General features: G+C 50.7%; 1 protein-coding gene across 1 annotated transcript in view; it reads left to right on the top strand.

Annotated features, from left to right (window-relative positions):
- The window catches only part of GPT2 (glutamic--pyruvic transaminase 2), a 34,740-nt gene extending 9,706 nt beyond the window's left edge, over window positions 1-25,034 (top strand). The window contains exons 4-12 of the mRNA XM_006062759.4: window positions 255-363; window positions 4,440-4,573; window positions 6,705-6,948; window positions 11,620-11,699; window positions 13,364-13,500; window positions 18,533-18,707; window positions 20,193-20,348; window positions 21,349-21,461; window positions 22,621-25,034. Of these exons, the coding sequence (XP_006062821.1) occupies window positions 255-363; window positions 4,440-4,573; window positions 6,705-6,948; window positions 11,620-11,699; window positions 13,364-13,500; window positions 18,533-18,707; window positions 20,193-20,348; window positions 21,349-21,461; window positions 22,621-22,711 (1,239 nt within the window). The 3' untranslated portion in view covers window positions 22,712-25,034. The remainder of the gene's footprint in view (window positions 1-254; window positions 364-4,439; window positions 4,574-6,704; window positions 6,949-11,619; window positions 11,700-13,363; window positions 13,501-18,532; window positions 18,708-20,192; window positions 20,349-21,348; window positions 21,462-22,620) is intronic.
- Window positions 25,035-26,455: the final 1,421 nt, after the last annotated feature.

Below are 26,455 nucleotides of genomic sequence, written 5' to 3' on the forward strand. Positions count from 1 at the left end.
CCTCATTTTGTTCCCTGGCTCCTCTGGTGGCCCACCCTTGGCCCGAGCCCAGGTCATCAGGGACCCTGCCCCTCACCATCTCCCTTCCGCTGCAGAGCATCCACTGTCCTCCTCCCCACCCGTCCCCAGACCCTCCCCGTGGGCGGGGGCCCTCGTGGAGAGTCCTGCGGTGACACTGTCCCTCAGAGACATCCTTTGTGCCCCTCTGGGGTGGGAGGTTGTGGAGAGCCCAGCCCATGCCTCTGTTCCCCCAGGTGATGGCATTGTGCACCTACCCGAACCTGTTGGACAGCCCCAGCTTCCCAGAAGATGCTAAGAAACGAGCCCGGCGCATCCTACAGGCTTGCGGCGGGAACAGCCTGGGTGAGGCCCCGACTTGCCAGGTCCCAGCGGGCGTGAAAAGAACGTGTGTTCCCAGCATGGGCCTGGCCCGGGCCCCTCACGGCGGGTTATGCGTCGAGCGAGTGTGTGAATGTGTGTGGGGTGGCCGACAGGCCGAGTCAGGGAAAAATACCCTCCTTGTCCGTGCTCTGTGAGCCTCCTGTTTGCCGAGCTGATGGGGTCAGTGCTGTCTCTTGGTGGACTGGGGGCACTTCAGGCTCGAGAGTCTGCATTTGGCAGGATTTGGGGTTTCCAGGGGGAGCTGGCTGTGACGCTGAGCCCACCGCACCCTCAGGGCAGAAGGTTGAGCTTGAGCCGGGAGGCCAGAAGGAGGTACATTGCCCAGCTGGTCCGGCTTCTCACTCTGCTGTGGCCCCCTTTGGTGGCTTCCTCGCTGTGAAGGTGCCCCCCCCTTACCCACCACGTGTGTGTTGTGTTCCTGACACCGGCCTGTGCCCCTTTGTGCCCGGAGCCCACGCCCGGCCCCAGGGGTCTCTGAGTGGGGAGGCCCTGTGGATGTGAAGGCATCTTCTCTCTCTTCCCTGCTGAGGTGGATTTCCAGCCCCTGGACCACTGGCTCTTTGTTCTCATCTCATGTTCTCTTTCTTGTTTATTTTTGCCTCATTCCTTTGCCCAGTGGAATACATAGGGAATCCGGCTCCCCTTGTCCTGAGGAGAAGTCGTTGTCCATAGGGCTTTTTAGGAAGCTTGCCTGAATGTTCCAAAACCTGGGACAGGGATTCTTGTGGCTCGTTCAGCAGGGTATCAGCTGCCCTCGGCCTCTTGGTCACCTCCCTGCCTTTCCCCTCCCCTTTCTGCTCTGTCCCTTTATGGACATCACTAGGCTTAGCCTTCCTGGCTGTGATCACCCCACCAGCCCTCTGTCCAAGCCTGTGTCCTTCGTGTGTCCCTCTCAGGAAGGGGCCCGCCGCCCTTTGCCTCCCTGCCAGCCAGCCTGGGTGGGGTGTGGGCCAGCACCTTGTGGGGCAAGGCCTAAACCACAAGCTGGCAGAGGGCAGCGCCACAGCTCAGAGGCCCGGCCTCCAGGCTCTTTCCCTCTGCACCCTCTGCCCAGCCCAGAGGACAAAGGCGCTTCTCAGAGATCCGTGGCCTTCGGCCTGAGGCTCCAGGAAGCGCAACCCAGAGGTGGGGGGAGGGGGGTTGCTGTCTGCGCGAATGTCTGGGGAACTGGGAAGGGATCTTGTTCCAGGGAAAAGCCTCATCAATAAGTTTTTTCTGTGTCAGCCAGGCAGGGCTGGGGGAATGATGTTGGGAGGCCATGTCCATGTGAGTCAGGCCTGTCTGCGTTCTGTGTGAGGAGCTCAGCAGGATGGGTGAGGGAAGTGCTCTGAGCCTCTTTCCTCATCCTTGAACTAGGAGATACTTTGTACCCACCTCCTGGACTTGCAGGCAAGTTGCTGTTTGTGCTGCTTGTCACGTGTGGAGAAGCCCCACCCTGGAGGTCACTACGTGTTTCTGCCCATTGTGGGAGGAAGGGCAATGTTCTGGCAGAGAGTGGAACAATGAGGGTGGCGCTCTGTCAACGAAGGCTTGGGTAACCTGAGCACTGCCCACAAAAATGAAGGAAATGGAAGCTACGCCCAGGGCCACCCTGACCCAAGGAAGGATTATAAAGGGGCTCACCTGGATGTGTTTTTATCATGCCCTTTAAGGTTATTTTTTATTGGGGCTTCATTTATTTTTTGTTTGAGTAATCCAGTTCTCAGGTTGCATCCTGAATCTTAAGTGGGGTTGAGGTGAAACCTAGACACATCTGGGGGTGGCGGGAGATGGGAGAGAACGCCCTCCTCCAGCCCCTCTTGGAGCCCGGGCTGTGGACCAGGCGCTGCTCTAGGCCCTGAGGGACACTTGGGAAGGCAGGTGGAGTTTCTGTGCTCATGACTCGCTGTCATATTTGGGAGAAACAAACATGGAAAAGAATTAAGACAAAAACATAATTCCCAGTTTTCATGAGTTCCTGGTGAACGAGCAGACAGTTGTGGGGTTTGAACGAGGGATTCTAATGGAGAAGGAGGGTTTAAGGAGAAAGTGTTTCAAGTCCATGTAGAGGATGAGTAAGAGTATCTGCTAATGAATCCCAGACAGAGAAAATGGTGTGTGCGAAGGCCCTGAGGCTTAGGAGCTGAGTGTGACTGAGTGAAGGGGTTTGGATGCGATGATGCTGGGTGATTTGGCAGGTGTCGCCGGTCTGTGGACTGTGGGGGGCAGGTTGCCATCAGGTTCAGGGCAGAGTGTCCTACACAGGAGTGTGGTGGGGCGGGCCTAGCTGGGGGTAGGTGCTGCAGAGATGCACAGAAGAAATAGGTGATGGTTCCTGCCCGCAAGTCAACATGGGGAGGCAAGGATTCATCTGTGCAAGGTAACCGGAGAAATCAGAAAGGCTGGGGTGAGGCCATTTCTCAGACTTCTTGAGAAAGTCTAGATCTGAGCTCTGAAGAATCAGGGTACTTCAGAACAAAACAGAAGATGGAAAGCCTGTGGCCGGCAGGAACAGAGAGCTTGCTAGTGGGGAAAGGCCTGGGAATGCAGGGAAGCAGATGAACTAGAGGCAGGAAGAAGAGGAGGCTTAGCTGGCGTGGAAGTGGCCAGGCCCCATGGAGTGGAGCAGAGGGCAGTGAAAGAAGGCAGAGGGAAATAGCACGGGAAGCTTTCTGGGCACGGGAGCCCAGGAAATATCAAGACACCCAGTGGAAGGAGGATTCTCTAACAGTGGCGTCTGCAGATGCCCTCGAGTACCCCCAAAGAACGTGACAGGACTCTACTCTCCACCCAGATTTGGTGCGTGTTAATGTTTGCCACCTGAACTTTTAGAGGAGTGGTGCCGCTTCCCCCGCCCTAGTTTACGATTATCCAAGGGGATAGGCCAGCCCAGTGCGACACAGGCCCTTAACCCGGGCGCCTCCTGGTGGTGGTGCTGCAGTCCTTAGGAGGGAATTGGCTGGTTTTCTTTAAATGTGGTATAAAACTCAAATGGGATAAAAGAATATAGAGCGCAGGATCTGCCTCCCACTTCTGAGCCCAAGCCTCCTGGTCCACGTCCCCAGAGAATGCGCCTCGCCAGTTTGAATCTCCTGGAAAGATGGTGTGCATGTGCAGGCACCTGTTTTCAGTTACTTTTCAAAAATGTAAGTAGTGGCCTGACATCCTGAAAACATTTGTATGCCTACAGTAAATGCACAGATATTAATGTACAGCACCTGTGTGTGCACACCTGTGTAACCCGTGCCCAGATCATGACAACGAACGCTCTCAGCGCCACAAAAGGCCCCTGTGTGCCCCTTTGCAGAAAATACTCCCAAGCCCAAAGTGGTCACCGCTGTTTTTGAACTTCACTTTAACTGGTGGTTTGGATTTGGCTCCTAACCGGCAGCCTGAGCACGCTGTTGCCATAGGGCGAGGGTAGGTGTGTCATGCCCAGCAGCCCCAAAGAACCTGTGGTTAGTGCCTATCAGGGCTCTAGATTCCTGGGATGGCAGGTGGTGCCATTTTGGGGTGACCGTTCTCTCAAGTTCTTTGGAACCATGTGTAGGCAGCAGTGATAAAACCATAGCAGTCCCAGCTGTAATGGTTCGTGCTGTCGCGGAAGGCGTGTAAAGCCCAGCAGGGTGGGTAGAGCAGGTATGAGCACCATTTAACTGGTTAGAAGTCAGGGCCTGGAATAATGCTTGAAGTATAAGTAGGTTCTCAGTAAATACTGGATGGATGAGTGGGTGGGTGGGTAGATGAACAGTCGGGCAGATGGGTGGGTGGGCAGGTGAGTGGATGTGTGGATGAATGGATGGGTAGCAGATGAGCGAATGGTTGGATGAGTGGGCAGATGCTTGGGTAGGTGGAGGGATGACAGGATGGGTGGATGAAGCCCAGACAGGTGGTTAAGCAGCTTGCCACAATTCCAGAACCTAGAGTGGTGGGAATAGGGCACCACTGAGACTCCTTGACCTCCCCCAGCCGCCCACCCCCAGTTAATTATATGGATATCTCAGACTGCATGGAGCCAGATCTTTCCTCTAGTCATTGTCTTGCTTGCTGTCTTACAGGCTCTTACAGTGCTAGCCAGGGCGTCAACTGTATCCGTGAAGATGTAGCTGCCTACATCACCAGGAGAGATGGCGGTGTACCTGCAGACCCGGATAACATTTACCTGACCACTGGAGCTAGTGACGGCATTTCTGTACGTGTCAGAGCGGCTCATTGTTGCTCACCGTTCACGCACATGAACAGCCTTGCGCGTTAGGGCTGATGCGTGAGCCTGTGGGCTGTTAAAGGGGGGACAGGCCTGGGCAGAGAGGTTGGCCACCCTCTGCTCCCTGCTATCTGCCCCACCTGAACTTTTAGAGAAGTGGTGCAGCTTTTAGAGAAGTGGTAGCCTGCTGTCCTTACTGTGTTCAGTCTTTGTGAACCTGGACACTCCTGCAGCCTCGGTTTCCCTCCTCCAGCTGGGAGGAGTCACGGGGCACTTGAGAGTGATCTTCCTGGCATCAGCCTCTCTCTTACTCAGCATATATGCTGTCTCTCCTCTGCCAGGCACTGTGCCAGGTGCGGGGAAGTCGTGGGGAACCAAACACATTTGGTCTCTGCTTAGACATCAGTACCGGATCCGACTAACACTAAGAGCACATAAATACATGTCCGATCGCAAGCTTTCAGTTTCTCTTCTGGATGAGGACAAAGTGTTAACAGAAGGGAGCAGCAGGAACTCTGACCTGGGGCTGGTGAGGGCAGGAAGGTTTCTCCAAGGAAGGCTGAGGAGATAGAGATCTGGAGACTGCGTAGAGGTGAACTCAGGAAGGCAGGGAGGGACAGATTCAGGGCAGAAGGTCAACATATGCCGAGGCCTTGGGCTGGAAGGAGGCTGCATGTTTGGAAATGGAGCATTGTGGGGCAAGCACACGTGGGGAGGGGCAGTTACCAGCAACGTGCTGGGAGGCAGGTGGAGCCTGAGTCTTAAGGTATTGTTGTCCTAAGAGCCGTGGGAGCCACTGAAGGATCTGAAGCAGAGAGGGTCATAATTAGATTTAGGTTCTTAAGCTTCAACTGTGGCAGGAGGGAGCATAGTAGATGTGAGAGTGTTTAGGAGACAAGAGAAGAGGTGGCTTGGGCTGGGCATCAGCCGTGGATGAGGTGAAGAGGGGCTGGTATCAAGGGGTCCATAGGAGAAGGGGCTGAACCTGTGGTCTGAGGTTCACCTGCAGCCTGTTCCCTTCCAGCACCCTCCCCCCACGCCCAGTCAGTGCTGGGGGCCATCCGCTCAGTTGTCCTCCCTTCTTTTAATAAGTTATGTTTGTCTGTGTCTCTTGACCTCCAAGGCTCTTGTTTCGGATGTTTATTAAATGATTTCATCCTTTGCTGAAGCCTCTCAAGTGCATTAAACTCTTCCTTGAGCCCGGGAGGAAACTGAGGCCCAGAAACCTTAGGTGGTCTGCCTGCTGTTAAGAGCCTCTCGAGGCATTGGAGATTCTAATGTTGGACTCAGGCCCCCAGCCACGGCATCTTCCACTCTGTGCTGCCATCACGGCGCCTCTCTATTCCCAGAGAAGCCCAGGTATGGTAGAGGTTCCAGAGGCAGGCGTGAGGAAGAGTCTTCAAGATTTAGTGAAAAGAATCAAGCCGTTACACTGGCATTGTAGCAAGGAACTGAGCTTGAGAAAGGCGCTAAGTCTTCATGTAAGACTTAGAAAAGGAAAACTCACCCAGAAGAGTTTGGGCTTATTAATTCAGTGAATTATTGCCACCTCCACTAACGCCCCACAGGACTCCCCAGGCCTGATTTCTCAGGAATCCTATAAACCTAGGGCTCATTCCATTTTGGAAACAGCCAGGTTGAAGCGCCACCTGGTGGCAGAAGCTAGGTATTTTATCCCATTTTCACACTCCTTTGTTCACTGGTCTTTCCAAGTCTTGGGCTCTGATAAGTTAGTGATCAGACAGATTCCGGGCTGCACCCCAGACATATATAATGAGTTTCAGGGGTGAGGTCAGAATAATTCTGAGCAGGTCTAGTTTTTGGGCTACTTCTTTAAAAGATTTCTTTTAAAAATACTAACAGGTATTAAGTCTTTAGGTACCATGCATTGTGCTAAAAGCTTTAAAACATTTTGCTTAGTCCTCGTAGCAGACCTCATTTTACAGAGGAGGAGAGGTAGACTCAGGGGAGTTCAGAAACCTACATGCGGCTGTGCTGGAGGCAGGCACTGGGTGACTGGTGAAAGGCAGGGTTTGGGGTCTTCTGGCTTCTGCCGCTGTTCAGCCCATGGGAGTGGAAAGTGGCAGTGGCCCTGTACGACATGACTTCTCTGTTGCAGACAATCCTGAAGATCCTGGTCTCCGGGGGTGGCAAGTCACGGACAGGCGTGATGATCCCCATCCCGCAGTACCCACTCTACTCAGCGGTCATCTCCGAACTCGATGCCATCCAGGTGAACTATTACCTGGATGAGGACAACTGCTGGGCCCTGAATGTGAACGAGCTCCGGCGGGCCGTGCAGCAGGCCAAAGAGCACTGTAACCCCAAGGTGCTGTGCATCATCAACCCCGGGAACCCCACAGGTCTGTGCTTTACTTCCTCGCCAGTTTCTTGGGGAGTAGGGTGGCTGGTGTATTGGATGTCTGGACACTAAAGAGCTAAGAAATAATGAAGTCTTATTTGCTCCCAGGTTCCCAATCCAACTCCAGATTTGCTAACATAAGATCATAAAGTTGGCTGCCAGCCATCTTAGGAGGTGAACAAATACAGGCCTTTTCCTGGGCAGGGTTGTATTGTAATTAAGACCAGTTCTTTTTCCTGTTCGTCCATGTACAAAGAACCTACTCTTTGAGGTCACACACAAATCATCACCGTTAATTATAGGCCTAATTTTACCCTTACTCCTACTTGTTTTTCTAAACCAGTTTTTAGATTTGCTGGTGTGTGCGTTTTTGTTTTTCTTTGACACAGCATTACTGTGTACTTTGAGGCCTGAAAAGGAAATGCCATATTAAAAACAAAAGCAAACAAACCAAAAAAACCTGTTTCCAGAAGTTGGAAAGTTCTCCTAATTTTGCATATTTTTCTTCACAAAAAAAAATGCACAGTTCTGGCTGTTTTGATCTTTCCAGGCTGCTGGCTTCATGTGCCCCAGATGCTATTTGGATGCCGAGAACAAGGGCTCCTCTCTCCTCCTTTGTTGAGATAAACTGGGTCAGGGCCAAAGCGTGGTGGAGTTGATTGTGGAATCTGCTCCTTGGGAACATCAAATGATGCTTCAATCAGCTGAAAGCTCCACTGGAATTCCTGGGTGCAGAAAATGGGTGCAGCTGCTCGCCTGGTTTATTTACACCGACTGCTTGGGGGAAGGGATGAGGGACCTAACCAGGGTACTGTAGGAAAATGACAGAGCTGAGTTCTCAATCCTGGCTGCACATTAGAATCAAAAGGGGAGCTTTTAAAAATGCCAGAGGCCAGGCCACACCCCAGAATCTCTGGAGAAGGGGCTCAGGCATCGATATTCTGTGTAACTGAGGATGAGAAACACTGCCCTTGGATGATGCTTCTAAAACTTCAGCTTGTTAAAAACAAAACTGCTGGGCCCTACATCTAGATATTCTGATATAATCAGGCTGGAGTGGGACTTGACAATTTGCATTTCTAACAAGCTCCTGGGTGATGCTGATGCTACTGGCCCCAAACTTGGAGTAGTAGATCCTGTATCTTAGGAAATACTCTGTATACCTAGTTTATATCGTAGGCTTCGTAACTTCTTGACCAGAAGCTTACATATATCTTCTTCTGGCTCTCTGGGGAGAAGTAACTGCACCAGAGACTTTCCTATTTGGGGTCAAAGTGGGGGTCATGTGAGTGTGATATTAATATAAGCAGTTTTTCAGTAGTCATGTTCGAATGTGAGAGCCGGACCATAAAGAAGGTTGAGCACTGAAGAATTGGTGTTTTTGAACTGTGGTGCTGGAGAAGACTCTTGAGAGTCCCTTGGACTGTAAGGAGATCAAATAAGTCAATGCTAAAGGAAATCAACCCTGAATATTCATTGGAAGCTGGTGCTGAACCTCCAGTACTCTGGCCACCTGATGTGAAGAGCTGACTCATTGGAAAAGACCCTGATGCTGGGAAAGATTGAAGGCGGGAGGAGAAGGGGGCAACAGAGAATGAGAGAATGAGATGGTTGGATGGCATCACTGAATCAATGGGCATGAGTTTGAGCAAACTCTGGGAGGTAGTGAAGAACAGGGAAGCGTGGTATGTTGCAGTCCATGGGGTTGCAGGAGTCGGACAAGACTAGTGACTGAACTACAACAAGAAGCAGTTTTTCTAAAAAATAAGTTACAAGCAGGCTCAGGCTAGTTTTGCTCTCTGAGGTTTTTTTTTTAAGTTTCTGGTTGTGATACGCAGCTGTAGGATCTTAGTTCTCTGACCACGGATTGAACTTGGACCCCAGCAGTGAAAGCATCAAGTCTTAACCATTGGACCACCAGGCAGTTCCCCTCTGGGGTCTTAATGTGTGAAAAGCAGCTATTGGAAGATGGAGGATGGAAAATGGAGACCTACCTGTGATGACCATGTATCTCGTCTGGACCACACACGGTGACCGCTTTGTCTGAAAGGTGTCGACATGGAGTGGAATATTAGTGGCTAACAGGGCTCTTTGGGATTCGAGACAGAAACTCACCTTGAGGCTTGAAGGGAGTGGACCTGTGAAGTCCAGGGTAAAGCAGCACGCTTGAATCAACGTCGTCGTCATGGGAACCTCAGGCCATGACCCAGCTCTGCTCTGGGCTGGAATCCTCAGGAAGCACCTGTCCTGGAAGTGGCCTTCCGCAGGTCCAGTCAGTGCCCAGCAGCTGAGCGTCCTCCACAGGGAGCCTCACCCCTGGTTTCAACTGAAGCCCCAGGCCAGACTCTGTTGGCCCACACTGGGACACCTGCCCGTGCCTGACCTAGTTAAATCACTGAGGCCAATTGGCTGGGTCTCTGTACCTGGTGGAGTTTAAAGAGAGGGAGTTCCCCTAGGACAGCTGCGTGCTGTTGCTCAGAGAAGGGCAGGACTCTAGGCTGGTGCAAGCAACAGGTATCCCCATTAGTGTGTGGGACATTCCCTTGGCTTGCCCTCTGACAAGGGGCACTTGGAAGACCCCTCCACAGCCTTTGGGGCCTTTAGCAAGGCTGCATCTTCTCTGTGGTGTGCGCATGTCTCCCCCTGCTGGGCACAGGCACGCCCTGCCCTCTGGAGATTATGCAGCTCCTCCTGCTCCACAGGCCTGTTCTGAGTGACTGCTTCGTCCCAGGCACTGGAGAGAAATAAGCTCTGTCCTTGTCCCACAGTTTGCATTGATCACATGGGGGATTATTTGTGCACAGCAGGTCTCGTTTCCTCTCCTGGGCTGCGGGCTTCCTGAGGCCCGGCCCTTGCACTCCCCCTGGCATATGGAGAAGACTCTTGAGAGTTCCATGGACTGCAAGGAGATCAAACCAGTTGATCCTAAAGGAAATCAGTCCTGAATATTCATTGGAAGGACTGATGCTGAAGCTGAAACTCCAATACTTTGGCCACCTGATGCGAAGAGCATCTCTTTGGAAGAGAAGACTCTTTGGAAAAGACCCTAATGCTGGGAAAAATTGAAGGCGGGAGGAGAAGGGGATGACAGAGGATGAGATGGTTGGATGGCATCACCGACTTGATGGACATGAGTTTGAGCAAGCTCTGGGAGTTGGTGATAGACAGGGAGGCCTGGTGTGCTGCAGGCTGTGGAGTTGCAACGAGTCGGACACAACTGAGTGACTGAACTGAACTGACATTATGTACCCCGCTCACACCTTGATACTCTGGGTGCTCACACCTTTGCTTGCATTCTAACAGGGTACACTTTGTGGCATTGCAGCCCTGGGAGAGAAGACCAGGAGCATGTGGTAGGCAGGACAGGCTGCCAGGATGGACAGCCCCTGTCTGTCTATGGGAACAGCAGCTGGTTACTTGTAGCATCCAGGGGTGCTGCCCTTCCTAATTCCCAGAGCGTGAGCTTGCTTCATAGGAAGCCTGCTTGGCCTTTGTTTGGTAGAGACAGGTTGGTCCCTTAGTAAAGGAACCGGTTTGTGGCTTAGATTAAGTCTGAAATCCTGGCTGAATCATACCATGCTCTTATAAGATACATCAATATATTATTCTAAGACTTAGTCTTGTTATTCTTACATGGACAAGAATATGGTTATTTTTATTTTTAACAAAAAGGTAATATACTCTCCATACTGCTTTGCATGAAGATGTAGATACATGTCAATAATACATGTGCACATACATACATACATAGATAATATACATACATGTAACACATGTATGCACATTTATGTCCTTTGTGAGCATCAGCAGGCCTGCCTAGTACTTTTCCAGAAGCTGTGTGAGCAAGTCCACCACCCCAGGGCCACATCATCATGGGCCCCGGGAAGTCTGGGAAAGGGTTCCTTTCTACCTTGAGGCATTTGTTCCTTTCCCCACTGAAACCCGCAGTGTTTCCTGTGAGCTGACGGGTGAATATTTTGCTGCCGGCACTCATTTCTCTAAGGTGGATGGAGTGATGAGTCCAGCCCTGAAGGGAGACCCTGGCAGGGACACCGTGGGTGCCTGTCAGCGTCCTCAGCAGGCACGGCTCCCACATGGTCACTGGAGAAGCCAGAGCTGGTAGGCAGGCTCATTCATTCATTTAGAACTTCTTCCCCTGTGCTTACCAGGGAGGGCCCTGCTGGGTGCCGGCTTTGAGGGTCGGTGCTGGGCCAGAGACACTGTCCCTGCCTCACGGAGCTTGTGTGGGGAGAAGGTGTGGCCAGTGCCCTTTTCATGGTGTGGCTGCTGTGGAGTAAGGAGGGGAGCAGGGCTGAATGATTTAACTCCTTCAGTTTTATTTTCCTGCTGTTTATGGTATGTCCATGTTTTCTTGTCCTCTAGCACAGAATAATACACATATATCCTCCTTCCCCCTCCATACACATACCTCTGAGAAGAATAACAAAGTTGGGTGTGAAACACCACTCCCTACACATACCTGGCTTAAGTGAGTCAGAGGGACAGAGCTGACCCTAGGGGCTCCCTGGAGGCTCACAACAGCTAGGGAGGGTGGTCCTGTAAGATCATGAGGGAACACAGACATCTGAGTGATTCTGGTTGGAATTCTCACCTAGGGACAAATGAAACACCCTGACAACCTACCTTCTGCTTTTTGTTTGGGACTTTTTAGGTCAGGTGCAGAGCAGAAAGTGCATAGAAGATGTGATTCACTTTGCCTGGGAGGAGAAGCTCTTTCTCCTGGCTGATGAGGTAAGAGCAGCCTGGGCTCTCAGAGGTGAGGGTGTGCTTTCTCTTCTGGGGGAGGCAGCCAGGTCTGTTGTTCTATAGAACTTTCTAGATATCAGAGGAGAGATTCTAACAAGGTTGAGGATGTTCAGTGTTAAACAACCTGTGAGACTGTGACCGAAATCATCCCATATTGGTTTGGAATCTTGGTTATAAGTTTCAAAAATCTAGCCCAAACTACTTTAAACTTAACGCGGTGGTGGGGTCTCAGGAGTGGGGCTGGATCCAGAGACTTGAATCGTATCTTCCAGCTCCTCTTGTTCCATCCTGCTGCCTTGGCCTCAAACACGGGCCTGCTTTCTTCCCAGCCTAGAAACAGAGCTTATCTTCCTGGTTATTTCAACGAAGCTCAGAACTGAGCTTCACTCGTGCAGTTTAGGTCAAACACCCATCACTGAACTGATTATTCTGGCCCAGTGGTTGCAATATGCAGACTGACCAGGCCCTAGGCAAGGGTTGGGGGCTCTCCGCTATGCCCCCAAACCTGCAGATAGAGAGCTGGGGAGGATGTTCCTTGAAGCAAATCAAGGGCCCCTTTCTTAAGAAGGGAGAGTGGGTGCTGGGTGGGCTGAATGCCGTGTCCTATGAGGAGGGGAATCTTATCAACCCCAGAATTGCTGCTTCCTGAACCCTAGATCTGGAGACAAACCTGCCCATTCTTTTCCTGCTTTGCAAGAAGAAATTAAAGACCTGTCAAATCCTATTTTCACTTCTTCATTTCTGCGTGATTTCTGGTTAGTCATAGCTTCTAGCACGTGAGCTTCATTTCTGTGCTCCTTAGCAGCCCCCCACCACAGAGGTTATCCACCAAATCACTCCTGTGATCAATAGCAGATAGACTTAAATCTTCATTTCTAAAGGAAAGAAGGAGCAGTAGAGTGACCTGGTGCACGAACCTCTTCCCTCAGGGTCTGGGAAGTGAGGGGGGTAAATGGGGAAGGGAGAGGCCATGGAGGAGCTGGGGAGGGGAGGGAGCTCTGCCTGGCTTGTTGAAGGTTGAGCTGGCCTGACCCTCCTGCTGACCCACAGTGCCTCAGACAGCCTCGGTTTCCCTGATCTCCAAACTGGGCATGGGAAGTTCATCTCCAGGGGCAGATGGAGCGCGTGCCTGCTAGACTGTATAGACGGGGAGGGACAAGAGGTGTAGGTGCTGCTCAGTCCAGGGAGGAGAGAATGACGGTGATGGTGGATGGAAAGCTGGGTGAGTGCCGTGAAGCACTGAGGAGCACGGTTAGCTCTTCGGATGGGGAGGTCAGAGGACGGGTCCATGAACTGCTTTCAGCACTCATCTTATTGACAGGGTGAGCGTCACGCTCTGGGAGGAAAGCCTGCTCGGGCCAGCCGGGTGTCACTGGCACATGAGGCATAAAGAGATCAGGAGACTGCGTGGGGCTAATGTGGGAGAATCCAGAGGGCATCCAGCCCATGCCCTCCCCCCAGCCCTTGCTTGTTCTGGAAGGTTCCCTTGGGCACATCTGGCTTAGATGTGACATCTAAGGCCAGCTTCACAGCAGGCAGCCCTGGCTGCAGGTTGTCCCAGAGCCCCTGTGCCCTCGCTCGGCCACAGCCCGGGTGGCTCAGCTTCTGGGGCACGTGGCTGACTGTCCCTGTCCTGTCCCCTCCTGCAGGTGTACCAGGACAACGTGTACTCCCCGGACTGCAAATTCCACTCCTTTAAGAAGGTGCTTTATGAGATGGGGCCTGAGTACTCCAGCAACGTGGAGCTCGCTTCCTTCCATTCCACCTCCAAGGGCTACATGGGCGAGTATGTGGGCCCCCGCTTCCCTCCCGCTGTTCCTGGGCCTGCCTGGTCCCACTGCTTCTCCACCCTGCCCCGCCTCAACCTACTGGACAGAGGTGGCTACTCTCGTCTACAGCCACTGCCGATCTAAGAAGCAGGAGGAGGCAGGCCATGTCTCCCAGGGCGGGGTGCACTGGTGTGAGGGCATCCCCTGTACAAGGGCTCGTGTAAAATAAGGCTGTGACGAAAATGAATACAGGACCTACAGCGGCTTCCAACCCTAGTGTTTTCTGCCAGCTTTGTTACCATTGCTCTGACATGTGACTGAACTCTGAGGGGCAGGGATGGCAGGTTGAATGAACAAATGCTGTCAGGCCAGTGGCCAAGCTGTGTATGCAAGAGATCTGTATGCACCCTGCCTGAGCACCCTGTGACCTGTGGGGCCAGAGTGTTAGCTTCAACCCTTTCTTCATTCAGCCAGTATTTACTGAGCATCTGCTATGAGTTCAGAAGTTCAGCAGTGAGGTTACACCAGTGAGCAAACCACACCCATTCTGCCCTCAGAGTCATGCTCTAGTGAGGTCAGAGGCAATAGACAAATGAACACGAAGTGTCAAGGACAGAAAGAATCAGAGAAGAGGTAGGAATGCAGAGAGGCGGCGTCTGGTCACTAAAGAGTTGGACCCAGGGAGGGGAGGTGGGGAGCTATGCAGACGTCTAAGGAAACCGCTTCTGCAAAGGCCCTGAGTGGAAGGAGCAGCTGTTCGAGGAGCAGCAAGGAGACTAGAAAAGGGTGAGAGGGAAAGTGGCAGCAGTTGAGACCAAAAAGTCACAGGAGGCCAGATCACCTGGGCTACTTAGCTTATCTTTTACTCAGAATGAGATGGGAGCCCTTAGAGGGTTTGCACAGAGGTGTGACTTCTCCTGGTTGCTGCGTGATGAGGGCAGGAAAGAAGCGAGCACTCAAGTCAGGAGGCTGTTAGAGTCCAGGGGAGATACTGGGGGCCAGGGTAAACGTGGGGAGATGTTGGATCCTGGGTGTGTTTGAAGGTGAAGTTGACGGGTGTTGCTTGATGAAAAGGAGGGTGTGAGAGACAGAAGTCAAGGATGACTCCCAAGTTTTTTGTTCAAACAGCATGAAGCATAGAGTTGCCCTCAATAGATGAGGATGTCTGTGGGTGAAGCAGGTTTGGGGGTGGAATTTGGAAGTTGGTTTTAGATGTGTAAAATTTGCAGATGCCTGTTGGATGTCCAGATGGAGGTGGATATGTGAGTCTGTAGCTCAGGGCTGATAACCAGCTGGAGATTCAAGTTTACGAGATGTCAGTGTTTGAGTTGTTAGTTAGATCTCTGAGCCTAGACATCACATTGGGAGGAGTATAGATAGAGAAGAGGTCCAGGGACTGGGCCCGGCCGTCACTGCTCAAGAAGTTAGGGGCGGAGAGGAGGAACCTGCAAAATAGACTGAGATGGACAGGCCCGTGCATTTACAGCCAAGGACATTCATTCCCCAGCGTGTGGGAGTTCTTGTGCCAGGTGTCAGGGTGTCAGGGGAGGGGAGAGGGTCTGGAGGCCAGTGTAACTATGAAGCTCCAAGAAATATATTGACCAGGTCAAGGGCGCTTCCCAGGTAGCGCTAGTGGTAAAGAACCCACCTGCCAACGCAGGAGACATAAGAGACACGGGTTCGATCCCTGGGTCAGGAAGATCCCCAGGAGGAGGAAATGGGAACCCACTCCAGTATTCTTGCCTGAAGAATCCCATGGACGGAGGAGCCTGCTGGGCTACAGTCCATAGGGTTGCAAAGAGTCGGACATGACTGAAGTGACTTAGCACGCGCACACACACACACACACACACACACACGCAAGGGAGCTGTCCCCTGGGATGCTTGCCCAGCTGTTCTTGGCTGTATTTGTTGTGTGCAGGAGTTGGTTTATGCTGTTCTCTCTGGTTTACCCTGGTAGCTGTGGTGCCTCCTTGCTAAACTTTCAGGTGCTGTATATTGCTTTTCTTAAACAAATATGTTCTCTATTAACTCATTTTTCAAACTCAAGTGTGTTTATTACATACCTACCCATCTCTTCATCTGTGTTATTGATTACTCTGGATATTGGTAACCCGAGTTGGTATCCTGTTGCCTTTAGATCCTGATTTCCTAGGATTAGACTGATTTACCCAATTTGATTTTCTGCTTATCAGCAGAGGGTAAAGCAGAAAGATTCTTCTTTCAACTTTTGTTACGAAAAACCCTTTCAAGAGGCCAGAATTTATCTTCCTGCCTTGGAAAGGCCAGGTGATGGATCAGATGGGGATCAGTCTTTGCCAGTTCTTTCTACAGCCTGATCCCAAAAGTGTTTTGCTGAGTTCTCATCATATCAGGTGGTCTGAGGTTGGGTGGGTGTGGTGCATATACAGAAGAAGGTAGCTGATACCATTATTTCTGTGGTCATTAGTCTGAATGTTATCAGTCACAGTCCAGAGAAGGAAGCATGGCTAATGGAGCTGATTTGGTTCTGAAAGTTGTTTTTTTTTTGTTGTTTTTTAAAAATGATTTCAGCTTATTTTCATGAGATTTGACTCTGTATCAGTCAGGATCCTTTTGGCAATAAGTAACAGAAGCTCAACATGAAAGAGGGTTTAAAAAAAACACATATAAAGTGAAGTCGGTCAGAAAGAGAAAAACAGATATTATTACTCACACGTGTATATGAAATCTAGAAAGATGGTACTGATGAACCTTTTTGCAGAGCAGCAACAGAGACACAGACATTGAGAACAGACTTACGGACACAGCTCAGGGTCGGGGGGAGAAAGAAGAGGTGGGATGTATGGAGAGAGTAACATGGAAACACACATTACCGTATGTAAAGTAGATAACCAATGGGAATTTGCTGTATGACTCAAGGAACTCAAGCTGGGGCTCGGTGACAACCTAGAGGGGTGGGATGGGGGTGGAGGTGGGAGAGATGCTCCAGTGGAAGGGGACATGGGTAGACCTATGGCTGATTCATGTTGATGTTTGGTAGAAACCAACACAATACTATAAAGCAATTATCCTTCAATTAAAAATAAATGAATTTTTAAAAAATCTTTATCAGTAAAAAGTCAAGGAGTATAGTTGAATCAGGGGGCTTAAAAATGTCAGTGGGTCTCTCTCTCTAGTCCTGGCTTTGTCCTGTTTTCTTTCTCAGCTCTGCTTTCCTACCCCCTCTCCCTTTTTTTCCTCTTTTTTCTTTTTCCCTTTTTTTGACCACACCATGCAGCCTATGGGATCTTGTTCCCTGTCCAAGAATTGAATGTGAGCCCTTGGCAGTCAAAGCACAGAGTCCTAACCACTGAACTGCCAGGGAATTCCCTGCTCTGCTTTCCTTTGGATTGGCTTTGTCAGGCATCAGAAAGTTGAAGCAAAATTCTCAGGTTGCTGCTCACATGCCCACTTCTTGAACCTGTGCAAGGGGTGCCTGGCCTGAATCATATGCCCCTTTCGAGCAGAGCTAGTATAATACTAGTTAGCAGTCAGGCTAAGCTGCTATAACCAAAAGGCCCCAAAGTACAGTGGCTCACGATAGAAGACTTATAGACCCTAAGTATAATGACATCACTTTGCCAACAAAGGTCCGTCTAGTCAAGGTGATGGTTTTTCCAGTGGTCATGTATGCATGTGAGAGTTGGACTATGAAGAAAGCTGAGTGCTTAAGAACTGATGCTTTTGAACTGTGGTGTTGGAGAAGACTCTTGAGAGTCTCTTGGACTGCAAGGAGATCCAACCAGTCCATTCTGAAGATCAGCCCTGGGTATTCATTGGAAGGACTGATGCTAAAGCTGAAACTCCAGTACTTTGGCCACCTCATGCGGAGAGTTGACTCATTGGAAAAGACCGATGCTGAGAGGGATTGGGGGCAGGAGGAGAAGGGGACGACAGAAGATGAGATGGCTGGATGGCATCACTGACTCGATGGACGTGAGTCTGAGTGAACTCCGGGAGTTGGTGATGGACAGGGAGGCCTGGCGTGCTGCGATTCATGGGGTCGCAAAGAGTCGGACACAGCTGAGTGACTGAACTGAACTGATAATGGCTTATTACAAAAAACTAGGAATAAAACCACCGTATGACCCAGCAATCCCACTCCTAGGCATATACCCTGAGGAAACCAAAATTGAAAAAGACACATGTACCCCAGTGTTCATTGCAGCACTATTTACAATAGCTAGAGCATGGAAGCAGCCTAGATGTCCATCAACCGATGAATGGATAAAGAAGCTGTGGTACATACATACAATATTAGTGAGCCATAAAAAGGGATGCATTTGAGTCAGTTTAATGAGGTGAGCAAACCTAGAGCCTATTATGCAGAGCAAAGTAAGTCAGAAAGAGAAATGTGAATATTGCATACTGACGCGTGTATATGGAACCCAGAAAGATGGTACTGATGAGTTTATTTTCAGTGTGGCTATGGAGAAACGGACACAGAGAACAGACCTATGGACACGGAGGGGAGGGGAGGAAGGAGAGGGTGAGAGAGAGTATGGAGAGAGTAACATGGAAACTTACATTATCATATGTAAAATAGATAGCCAGTGGGAATTTGTTGTATGACTCAAGCAGGGGCTCTGTGACAATCTAGAAGGGTGGAAGAAAATGACAGGAAAAAAAAAACCTACAGTGGCTCAAACAAGGTGGAAGTGTGTCTCTGTGATAACAGTTCAGAGGGAGGGGGAGTCCGGGACTGGCTTTGCCCCACGAAGTCATTCAAAGATAGGCTGCTGGGCTGGCTCTGTCTTCTCAACACGTGGCATCATCTCTAGCACTGAGGCTTCTTGCTCTGGTGTCTGCCTTTCTTAGGAAGTGGGAGAAAGGAACGAGAGAGCATGCTTTTAAGGAAGTGATGTGGGATTGGCACATGTCACTTCTATTCACTTTCCATTGGCAAGAACTTGGCCATACCTCAGTGTTGGGCATGGGGCTGGTTACCGGAGATTCTGGCTGGCTGGGTGCACTTAGTAGAGGTCTCTCTGTGACTGGTGGGTCCTCTCTCCCGCTTCAACATTCTAGGTGTGGCTACAGAGGAGGCTACATGGAGGTGATCAACCTGCACCCTGAAATCAAGGGCCAGCTGGTGAAGCTGCTCTCGGTGCGTCTGTGCCCGCCAGTGTCTGGGCAGGCTGCCATGGATATCGTTGTGAACCCCCCGGTGCCAGGAGAGGAATCCTTTGAGCAGTTCAGCAGGGTGAGTCAGCTGCGTCCCATGGCCTGTCCGTATCACTGCTGTGGCTGGCATTCACCATGTATAGTCTCCGTGGCCAGCCTCTCACCAGATGACCTCCAGGGCACGCTTATGGTTCCACATGGTGCCTGACCCACCCCAGTAAGGTTAAGTCTCAGGGTGTAGCTGGGCTGTATTTGAAGTGGGAGGACTGTGCGCAGTGTGGGTGTGGGCACCTCTTCCCCCTCCTCACCTGTGAGCACCACAGAGGGGCAGGCGCTCAGAGGGAATGGCCTCGTGTCCTGAGAACACGGGGGGCAGGGAAGGGGGTGATGATTCTGTTACTAAAGTAAAAGGGGGAATGGATGAGCATGCCATTGATTCTAGACCACAGACCTGCCTGTGGCTTAACCAGATGTCCTTGCAGCTTGAAGTGATGCAGACAGACCCTTTCAACTGCAGGTGACAAAAACCCAACTCGAACGAGTTTAAACAAAAATGGAACTTGTTGAAGAAGTCAGGTCCTAGCTGTTTTAGATTCACAATCTTTCTTTTTAAATTGTGGTAAATTACACAGAACATAAAATTTGTCACTCGATCTTTTTCAACTGAACAGTTTAGTGAATAAAGTACATTCACATTGCGCAACCATTACCAGCATCCATCTCCAGAACCCTTTCCCAAACTGAAACTGTACCCATTAAACAAGAATTCCTCATTTCCCCCTTCCCCAGCCCCTGGTAACCTCTAATCTACTTTCTGTCTCTGAGGATATGACTGCTTTAGGTAGCTCGTGTATAGCATTTATCTTGTGGCTGGTTTATTTCAATCGGCACTGTGTCTTCAAGGTTTGTCCCTGCCATGGCGTGTGTCCGAATGTGCTTCCTTTTGAAGGCAGGGCAACGTTCCACTGCGTGTACGTGCTGTGTTCTGTGATTCGTTCATCCACAGGGCACACCGCTTCACCCCCCCAGTCCAGCAGTGTTTGCACAAGTGTTGGGCTGCCCGCTCCAGCTTTGGCCACGTGCCAGGCTCCCAGCCTGTCCCCGATGTGCTTTGCCTGCACTATGGGCCCTAGCATGTCACATGGATTGGGGGAAGGGTAGCTCCCCAGAATTAGATGGTGGGGCTGTCTCCTGGAAGCATGTTCTAGGATGTTCCATCCAGGTCCAAGTTCGTTCAGGCTGATGGGGAGGGACTGGTTTTTCTTGTTTTGGGGAATGACGTCTTGGTACGAGAGTAGAACCCATGACACAAGCTACCTAGGACCTACTTGTGACTCATGTGCCCCTGCCCAGGGCCCATGGCCACCCCGTGGGCTGAGTGTCTGTGGAGGACATTCTGCAGAGGGACACGTGTCTCGCCCGCCTCCCTGGTTTGCTGCTCAAGCACACATCAGCTTGCCTTTCACCAGTCTGCCCGGACGCCCTAGTTTGAAGGGATGGTTTTCAGTGTCTGGAGCCATGGTGTCTGGAGATGCTGACTCCTGTGCTTTCCCTGTCTCCTTAGGAGAAAGAGTCCGTCTTGGGTAATCTGGCCAAAAAAGCTAAACTGACAGAAGACATGTTTAACCAAGTCCCAGGAATTCACTGCAACCCCTTGATGGGGGCCATGTATGCCTTTCCTCGAATCTTCATCCCTGCGAAAGCCATGGAGGCAGCTCAGGTCAGAGGTGCCGGGTCGGGCTGGCTCTCTCAGCAGGTTCACTTGGAACTCTTTTTTGCCTTGAGGAGCACAAGTGCCGGCCCTTGAGGCTCTGAACTTGGTGTATCCATTGGTCAGATGGTACTTAACGTGTAAGGATGAAGGGCTCCCGGAGACCCAGCCCTGCAGCCGCTGTGGTGATGGGGTGGGCGTGAGGTCAGACCCAGGTGTGATGTGATGCATTTAAAACTGAATAGAAACTGGAGAAGCATCAAGAGCTGTCTCCTCTGCCTGGCCACCGTACCCTACAGTAGCGCTTCTCAAACTCGAAAGTGTTCACGGATCACCCGAGGCCCTGTGAAAAATGGCAGTTCTGGTTCAGGAAGTCTGTGGAGGGGCCCAAGGTTCTGCATTTCCAATAAGTTCTCAGGTGGTGCCACTGACCCTGGTTTGAGGATCAAGGGCCAGAGCCGTATCTCTGAAAGTGTCCTCACACCCCCTAACCTACCTTGTTAAACATTCAAAATTGGGCCCCATCCCTCAGCCTGTTGAATCAGAATCCCTGGTGTTGGAGCCCGAGAATCTATTTAAGAGGTGGCCTGGTTGTGCAAACTGAAGTGTGAGAAGCACCATCAGCAGGGCCCCGAGAGGCTTTTTCCTTAAGGTTCCCCTGGGCACAGACCGCAGGGCCCTGGCTTGGTGTGTAGGAGGCCAAGGCCAATGCTTGAGGAGCTACTCTGTGGGGGTGCAGCACACAGGACTCAGGCTGGCACTCCCTAGGGGACAGCAGGAGCCCCACAGCCCACAGCTGTCCCAAAGCGGCCTTTGGGCTCTTTGCTCCCGGCCCCAGCTGCCTGCGTACCCAGGGTCCTGCCTTGTTTCTCGCAGGAAGAGAGGGCGGAGGGGCCCTGCCCTGGGAAAGAACCCGCCATGTCAAGCATATTGGGCTTTGAGATTGTAATGGTGTGTCTGTGCAGTGCGAAATCGGGAATGACTCCTAAGTTCTGCCCCGTCCCCGCAGGCCCATAAGATGGCCCCTGACATGTTCTACTGCATGAAGCTCCTGGAGGAGACGGGCATCTGTGTCGTGCCTGGCAGCGGCTTCGGGCAGAGGGAAGGCACCTACCACTTCAGGTACCACTGCCTCTGCGCCGGTGGGTGGGTCCTGGTTTGTCTTGGGAAACTTGGGCTTCTTAACAGCAAGGCAACTTCAGAGACTGAGATGTGTGAAGCCCCTGTGCGCTCATCCCACTCCCATTCTGTCCTGCTGTAGAGATAGCCGAGACCCTGCACAGGGATTAAGGAAGACTATGGGTGGACTCCACGGTCATCTCCTTGACCGCTGTCTCCCCCTCCACTGCCTCCATCTATCACATGCTTTCTGCAGTGTTCCCAGTGCTGTGTTTTCTTTTCTTCCCTTGTCCCTTTTCAACTCCATGATGTATCAGTCTGCATCCAGGAGCTCAGTAGCTTGTCCACTGAGCCAAAAACCTGCTGAGATGTTGCCTCTGAGATACGGTGAAATTGCTGTGCCGCCTTTCACAGGCACGGGACTCTACCAGGCCAGCTGAACAGCTCAGCCAGGGCTTCCCACCAAGGCCAGGTCTGTTTCTGAAAAGCCTCTCCAATGTTTCCTGCAGCAGATGTCAAAAAAAAGAAATGTCTTGGGCTTAGCACCTGGGGCCGAGTTTTGAGTCAGTGAAGGGGCAGTGCCCTTCAATGGACAAATGTGTGTGGATAGCCTTTCCACCCTAGTTGGATTCATCTTGGCAATTTGTGGCTCACTCCAGAAGTGGTTACTTCTTGAGAGCTGCCCTTAGGGTTGGAAAGCAGGTTTACAGCATTGGAGGGAGGAGTTAGTTACCATGGCAACTTGGGGACTCGTTTGGAGGGAAGTTGTGACTGAAGGTTCTCACTATGAGACTTGATAGTGGAGATGGGAAAGGCTTGTCTAGCTGGAGTAGGGGCGGCTCCAGAGAAAAGTTCTGTGCACCTGTCAGAGTGTTGGGTGGGCCTCCTGTGATTATGGGTGGATGGGTTAAGTAAGCTGAGATGCCGCCACCAGCTTACTGCATTTGTTCACATGTATGAGTTAGCTAAAAAAATATGTGAATGATGAAGGAAAGTGGTTCAACAAGTGCCAGGTGCTGTCCAGGGCCTGTCCCTCCCCAGGAAGCTTGCCTGCACTGTGTGGTTTACACATCTGCAGGTAGAGGAGGGACCTGCCAGATTCACCCCTGTCCCCTTCTCCAGAGCAATTCGTGTCCGACTATGCTGTTCTCCTTCCTGACAGAATGACCATTCTTCCTCCGGTGGAGAAACTAAAGACGGTTCTACAGAAGGTGAAGGACTTTCACATAAAGTTCCTGGAGGAGTATGCGTGAGGACTCCTCGGGCCCCAGAGGGAGACCGGGCCCTTGGCCTGCCTCCTGATATGCCCGCCCAGCCCAGCCCAGACTCGCCTCCCGCAGCGACTCCGCCTCAGGCCTTACGAAGGTCACTGGTCGCTTTCATCGTCATTTTGCCCCAGGACACTTCTTTCTTTGTGCCTTGATGTTGGGAGCACCTCTCTTCTGAGCAAATGTGAATCGGGGATGCCTCAGAAGCCCTGTTTTTTTGATGCAGCCAAAGTAGAGGGGACTCACTCAGCATATGTGAGTCTGTTGTTGTTGCTTGTGGAAAATTCATTTGGGGTTTAAAACAGCCTGGGTGTGTTGGGTGAGCTGCTTCAGGTTTGCAGAAACAAGGCATCAGGAAATGTATAACTTAACCACGATGAAGACTGGAAATCCCAAACTCACCGCTGTGATCTGTGAAATAAAACCCTTAGCGGTGTGAAAATCTATTCCTTCAAACAGGAGAGCCTGGAGTCCACTGGAGGCCCAGAGAGGGCCATCCTTCTGACCTGGAGGCAGGCATCCTGCTCTCAGACAAGAATGGTGAGGGTAGCAGCACAAGATGCCAGGCTAGGGGGTGGTGGGTGTGGGGATTATGGCCAAGGCCAGAAGGTCCTGCAGGGGAGGCATGGGTGTGAGCCAGGCTCCAAGTTGAACCAGGCCTCCATCCGGGAGCACACAGCAGGTAGTGAGGACTCTGCCCACAGGGGAGCTGCAGGTGAAGGGTTCTCTTGAGCTTTCTTAGGCTGGGACACCCATCTTGAGGTCTCCCTGAGCTCCAGGAGCACGGGGTTCATCAGCCCAGCAATATCTCAGTCGGGGATTCTGCCTGATGGTGTGTGGATCTATCCCACTGTTACCCAACAGCCAGCCTCACCCAAGGGCTTCAGGGAGCTTTTAGGCAATAGTAGAACAAGGAAACTCTGAAAATGTCCTAGTGAAGGAGGGTACCCTTAGAGACATGAAGACAGTTAAGCCACATGCCCTTCCTGTAGTGTTTATTCTTTGGACCAAGCAGAATTTTGTCCCTATCCTAGCTCTTAATTGGTCCAAGTGCCTGGTAGCATGGCTGCTCTGAACATGTGATCCCATTCAAAGTTTATAAAAGTGTTCTATAAGTAAAGTGTTTTGCCTCCACATCTGTTGCTGGCTCCCCTCCCAGGCTCTGTAGACTGTCCCTTAGCATCAGTCATCTTTTGGGGGTAGGGGTGGGGGATCATCCCCCAAGCCTGCAGCTTCCCTGCCATGAGCAAACCTGGGTGGGGAGCCTGACCCACACTCCCCAGAAGTAGGCACCTCAGGCCGCAGCAGGCTTATGCCCTCTTCTCTGGGCCGTCCCTGGTGGGCTTCCCTGAGAAGCCAAGCCCAGCTCAGGAGTCAGGGGATCCAGCAAGTCCTAAAGTGGAATTGAAGGGACCGAAGAGAGAAATCTGAAGAGGCTAAAGGAGTGAACTTTGAAAGCAGCCTCCTGTCCTGTAATCTCCACACCAGGTCCACGCACAGGATGCAATAGGAAACTTCAGACTGCCCCTGTCCACTAGCATGAAGAAAGTAGCCACAATCTCAAATAACAAAGGGAATGTTTTAGAACTTTTTCTTCCTTAAAACTTCGAGAAAGTTGCACTTGTGCTTGTTGATGGTATATAAGCCAGGATGTATCCCAGAGTTTGAGATTTCTGGTGAAAAGGTTAAATAGTAGAAGCTAGTATATTTTCTATATTTTTGTAACAATTGCTTTTTTCATGGGGGGGAGTTGGGGTTAGTATTTGTAGTTTTAACAAGTCCAGTAGTTTTTTTAAATGAATCTCTTCAGATTATAAGTAACCCCTAAAAACTTTGCAACGTTTACATGATTTTTTAAAAAAGATGCCATATACATTTGGTTTGCTTTTAAAAACAAGTAAATACTTAATAAGGTCAGCTAGCTGGTTTAGGAGATTACCTTGATTCAGGTAGGAACTCTGATCATGATAGATTTGATTTTCTGCAGATGGTGGTGTCTCGTTTGGGCACCACCAGAGTAAGTTGTTTGTCGTTTGAAGTTGCACTTTAAATCTATACCTGTAAAGTTTTCTGCCATTCATCTAGGTCTGCACGGGAGTTGGGGGGATGCTGGGCTATACTGTGGTGGTCCATGACCTTGCACCTTGTGGCCAGACCGGTTGTCCCCGTGTTTGTGAATTTGCAGGAAGAGCTGACAGGCCTACATGTCCGTTTTCCAGTCTGGATTCTCATAGGCATCTCCTGACAAAGGTACTTCATGATAGCTCTGATGGAAATTTCTAAACAATAAAATATATGTCCAAAATGGTGACTGTGTTTAACTTTCTTTGTATTTTGAATACCAAACGGATGTCACTGATTGTACACCTTCAGTCTTATGTTGCTAAGTCACAGCCCTTCGGTTTCCATTTCTTCTTAGGCATCAACCCTAAGGACCCTGGGCTGCTTTCTATTGCTTATGTATTCTTTTAAAATAGAATGCTGTTCAAATGAAAACAGACCTTGATTTTCTCATGGGAGTGAAACGAACTAGAATTAGCAGCAGCTTCGCAGGGGAGCCCAGGCAGGCAGGGGGAGCTGGAGAAACAGCCCTGAGGCCGGGAGGTAAGGAGCAGCTGCCCAGACAAGGGGTTTCATTCATTGCCCCAGGCTTTCCCAGACCCATATCAATTTTAATGTGTGGTTCTGGAATTCAAAACTTTATTTTTCACTTAAAACTGAAACTTCTTTTTTAAAGACAGTCTGGAAATATATATAATTTTAAAAAGTAAGATTCTTTTGGGTGGAAGGCTTGGAAACTTACTGAAAGTAGCTTAAGCAGAAGAGAATTTATTGGGTCATGTAAAAGGAATTTATTGAAATCCTGGAGGGATGCTGACTTTAGTTTTGATGTACATTGTTAAGTGCAAAGCCTGCCTGCCTGTCTGGCTATATTGAAAAATCTCATAGAAGGGCTCTGCCTTGGTCCACATGCCCTTCCCTGAACAGTAACTGTGGCCTTTGAGAATAGAGTGTTTTGGCTGGCCCTGTGTATGAGCAGAGGTAGAGAAGGGCCTAGAATTGCCAGCCCCATGAGGGCCTTGGAGGAGAAGCTGCTCCCCATAGGATGAGGGGTGGAGGTGATGCTGCACCCACAAACCTCATTTACCACAGGTGGCTCTTTAGAGGGAAGCTGGGGGAGGTGTGTTCAAGGCAGGTTGAAAGTCATTACTAGTTGATAACACAGGGGACTGAGATGCTCTGCACACACACACTGTACTTGCGCACATACCCCAGGAAGTGTACATCTTGTCTGGTGAGGAAACTGTGTAGTGCATTATGCAAAGGGTTTATTAAATAGACAAAGATTGGGAGATACAGTTATTCTAGATCAGTAGTTCCCTTGTCACTAGGGACTGGTTTTGTGAAAGACACTTTTTCCACGGATGTGTGGTAGGGGAGGGAAAGTTCTAGCGGTAATGCAAGAGATGGTGGGGATGGATGGTTCCGGTGATAATACAAGCTGTGGGGAGTGGCAGATGAAACTTCCATCCCTCACCCACCACTCACCTGCTGTGTGACCGAGTTCCTAACAGGTCGGGGGGCTGGGGACCCCTGCTCTAAATTATTTTGGTATAGTGTTTGCTCTAACCACATCTAGAAAGCTTTTGAATGTTTGATAAGGACCTAGCATAAGCCCACAGACTGCTAGGGAATGGGGAATCAGAAGCTAATAAGAGGTGGTCACTG

The sequence above is a fragment of the Bubalus bubalis genome, chromosome 18, assembly GCF_019923935.1.
Source record: "Bubalus bubalis isolate 160015118507 breed Murrah chromosome 18, NDDB_SH_1, whole genome shotgun sequence".
In the NCBI taxonomy this organism is placed as follows: Eukaryota; Metazoa; Chordata; class Mammalia; order Artiodactyla; family Bovidae; genus Bubalus; species Bubalus bubalis.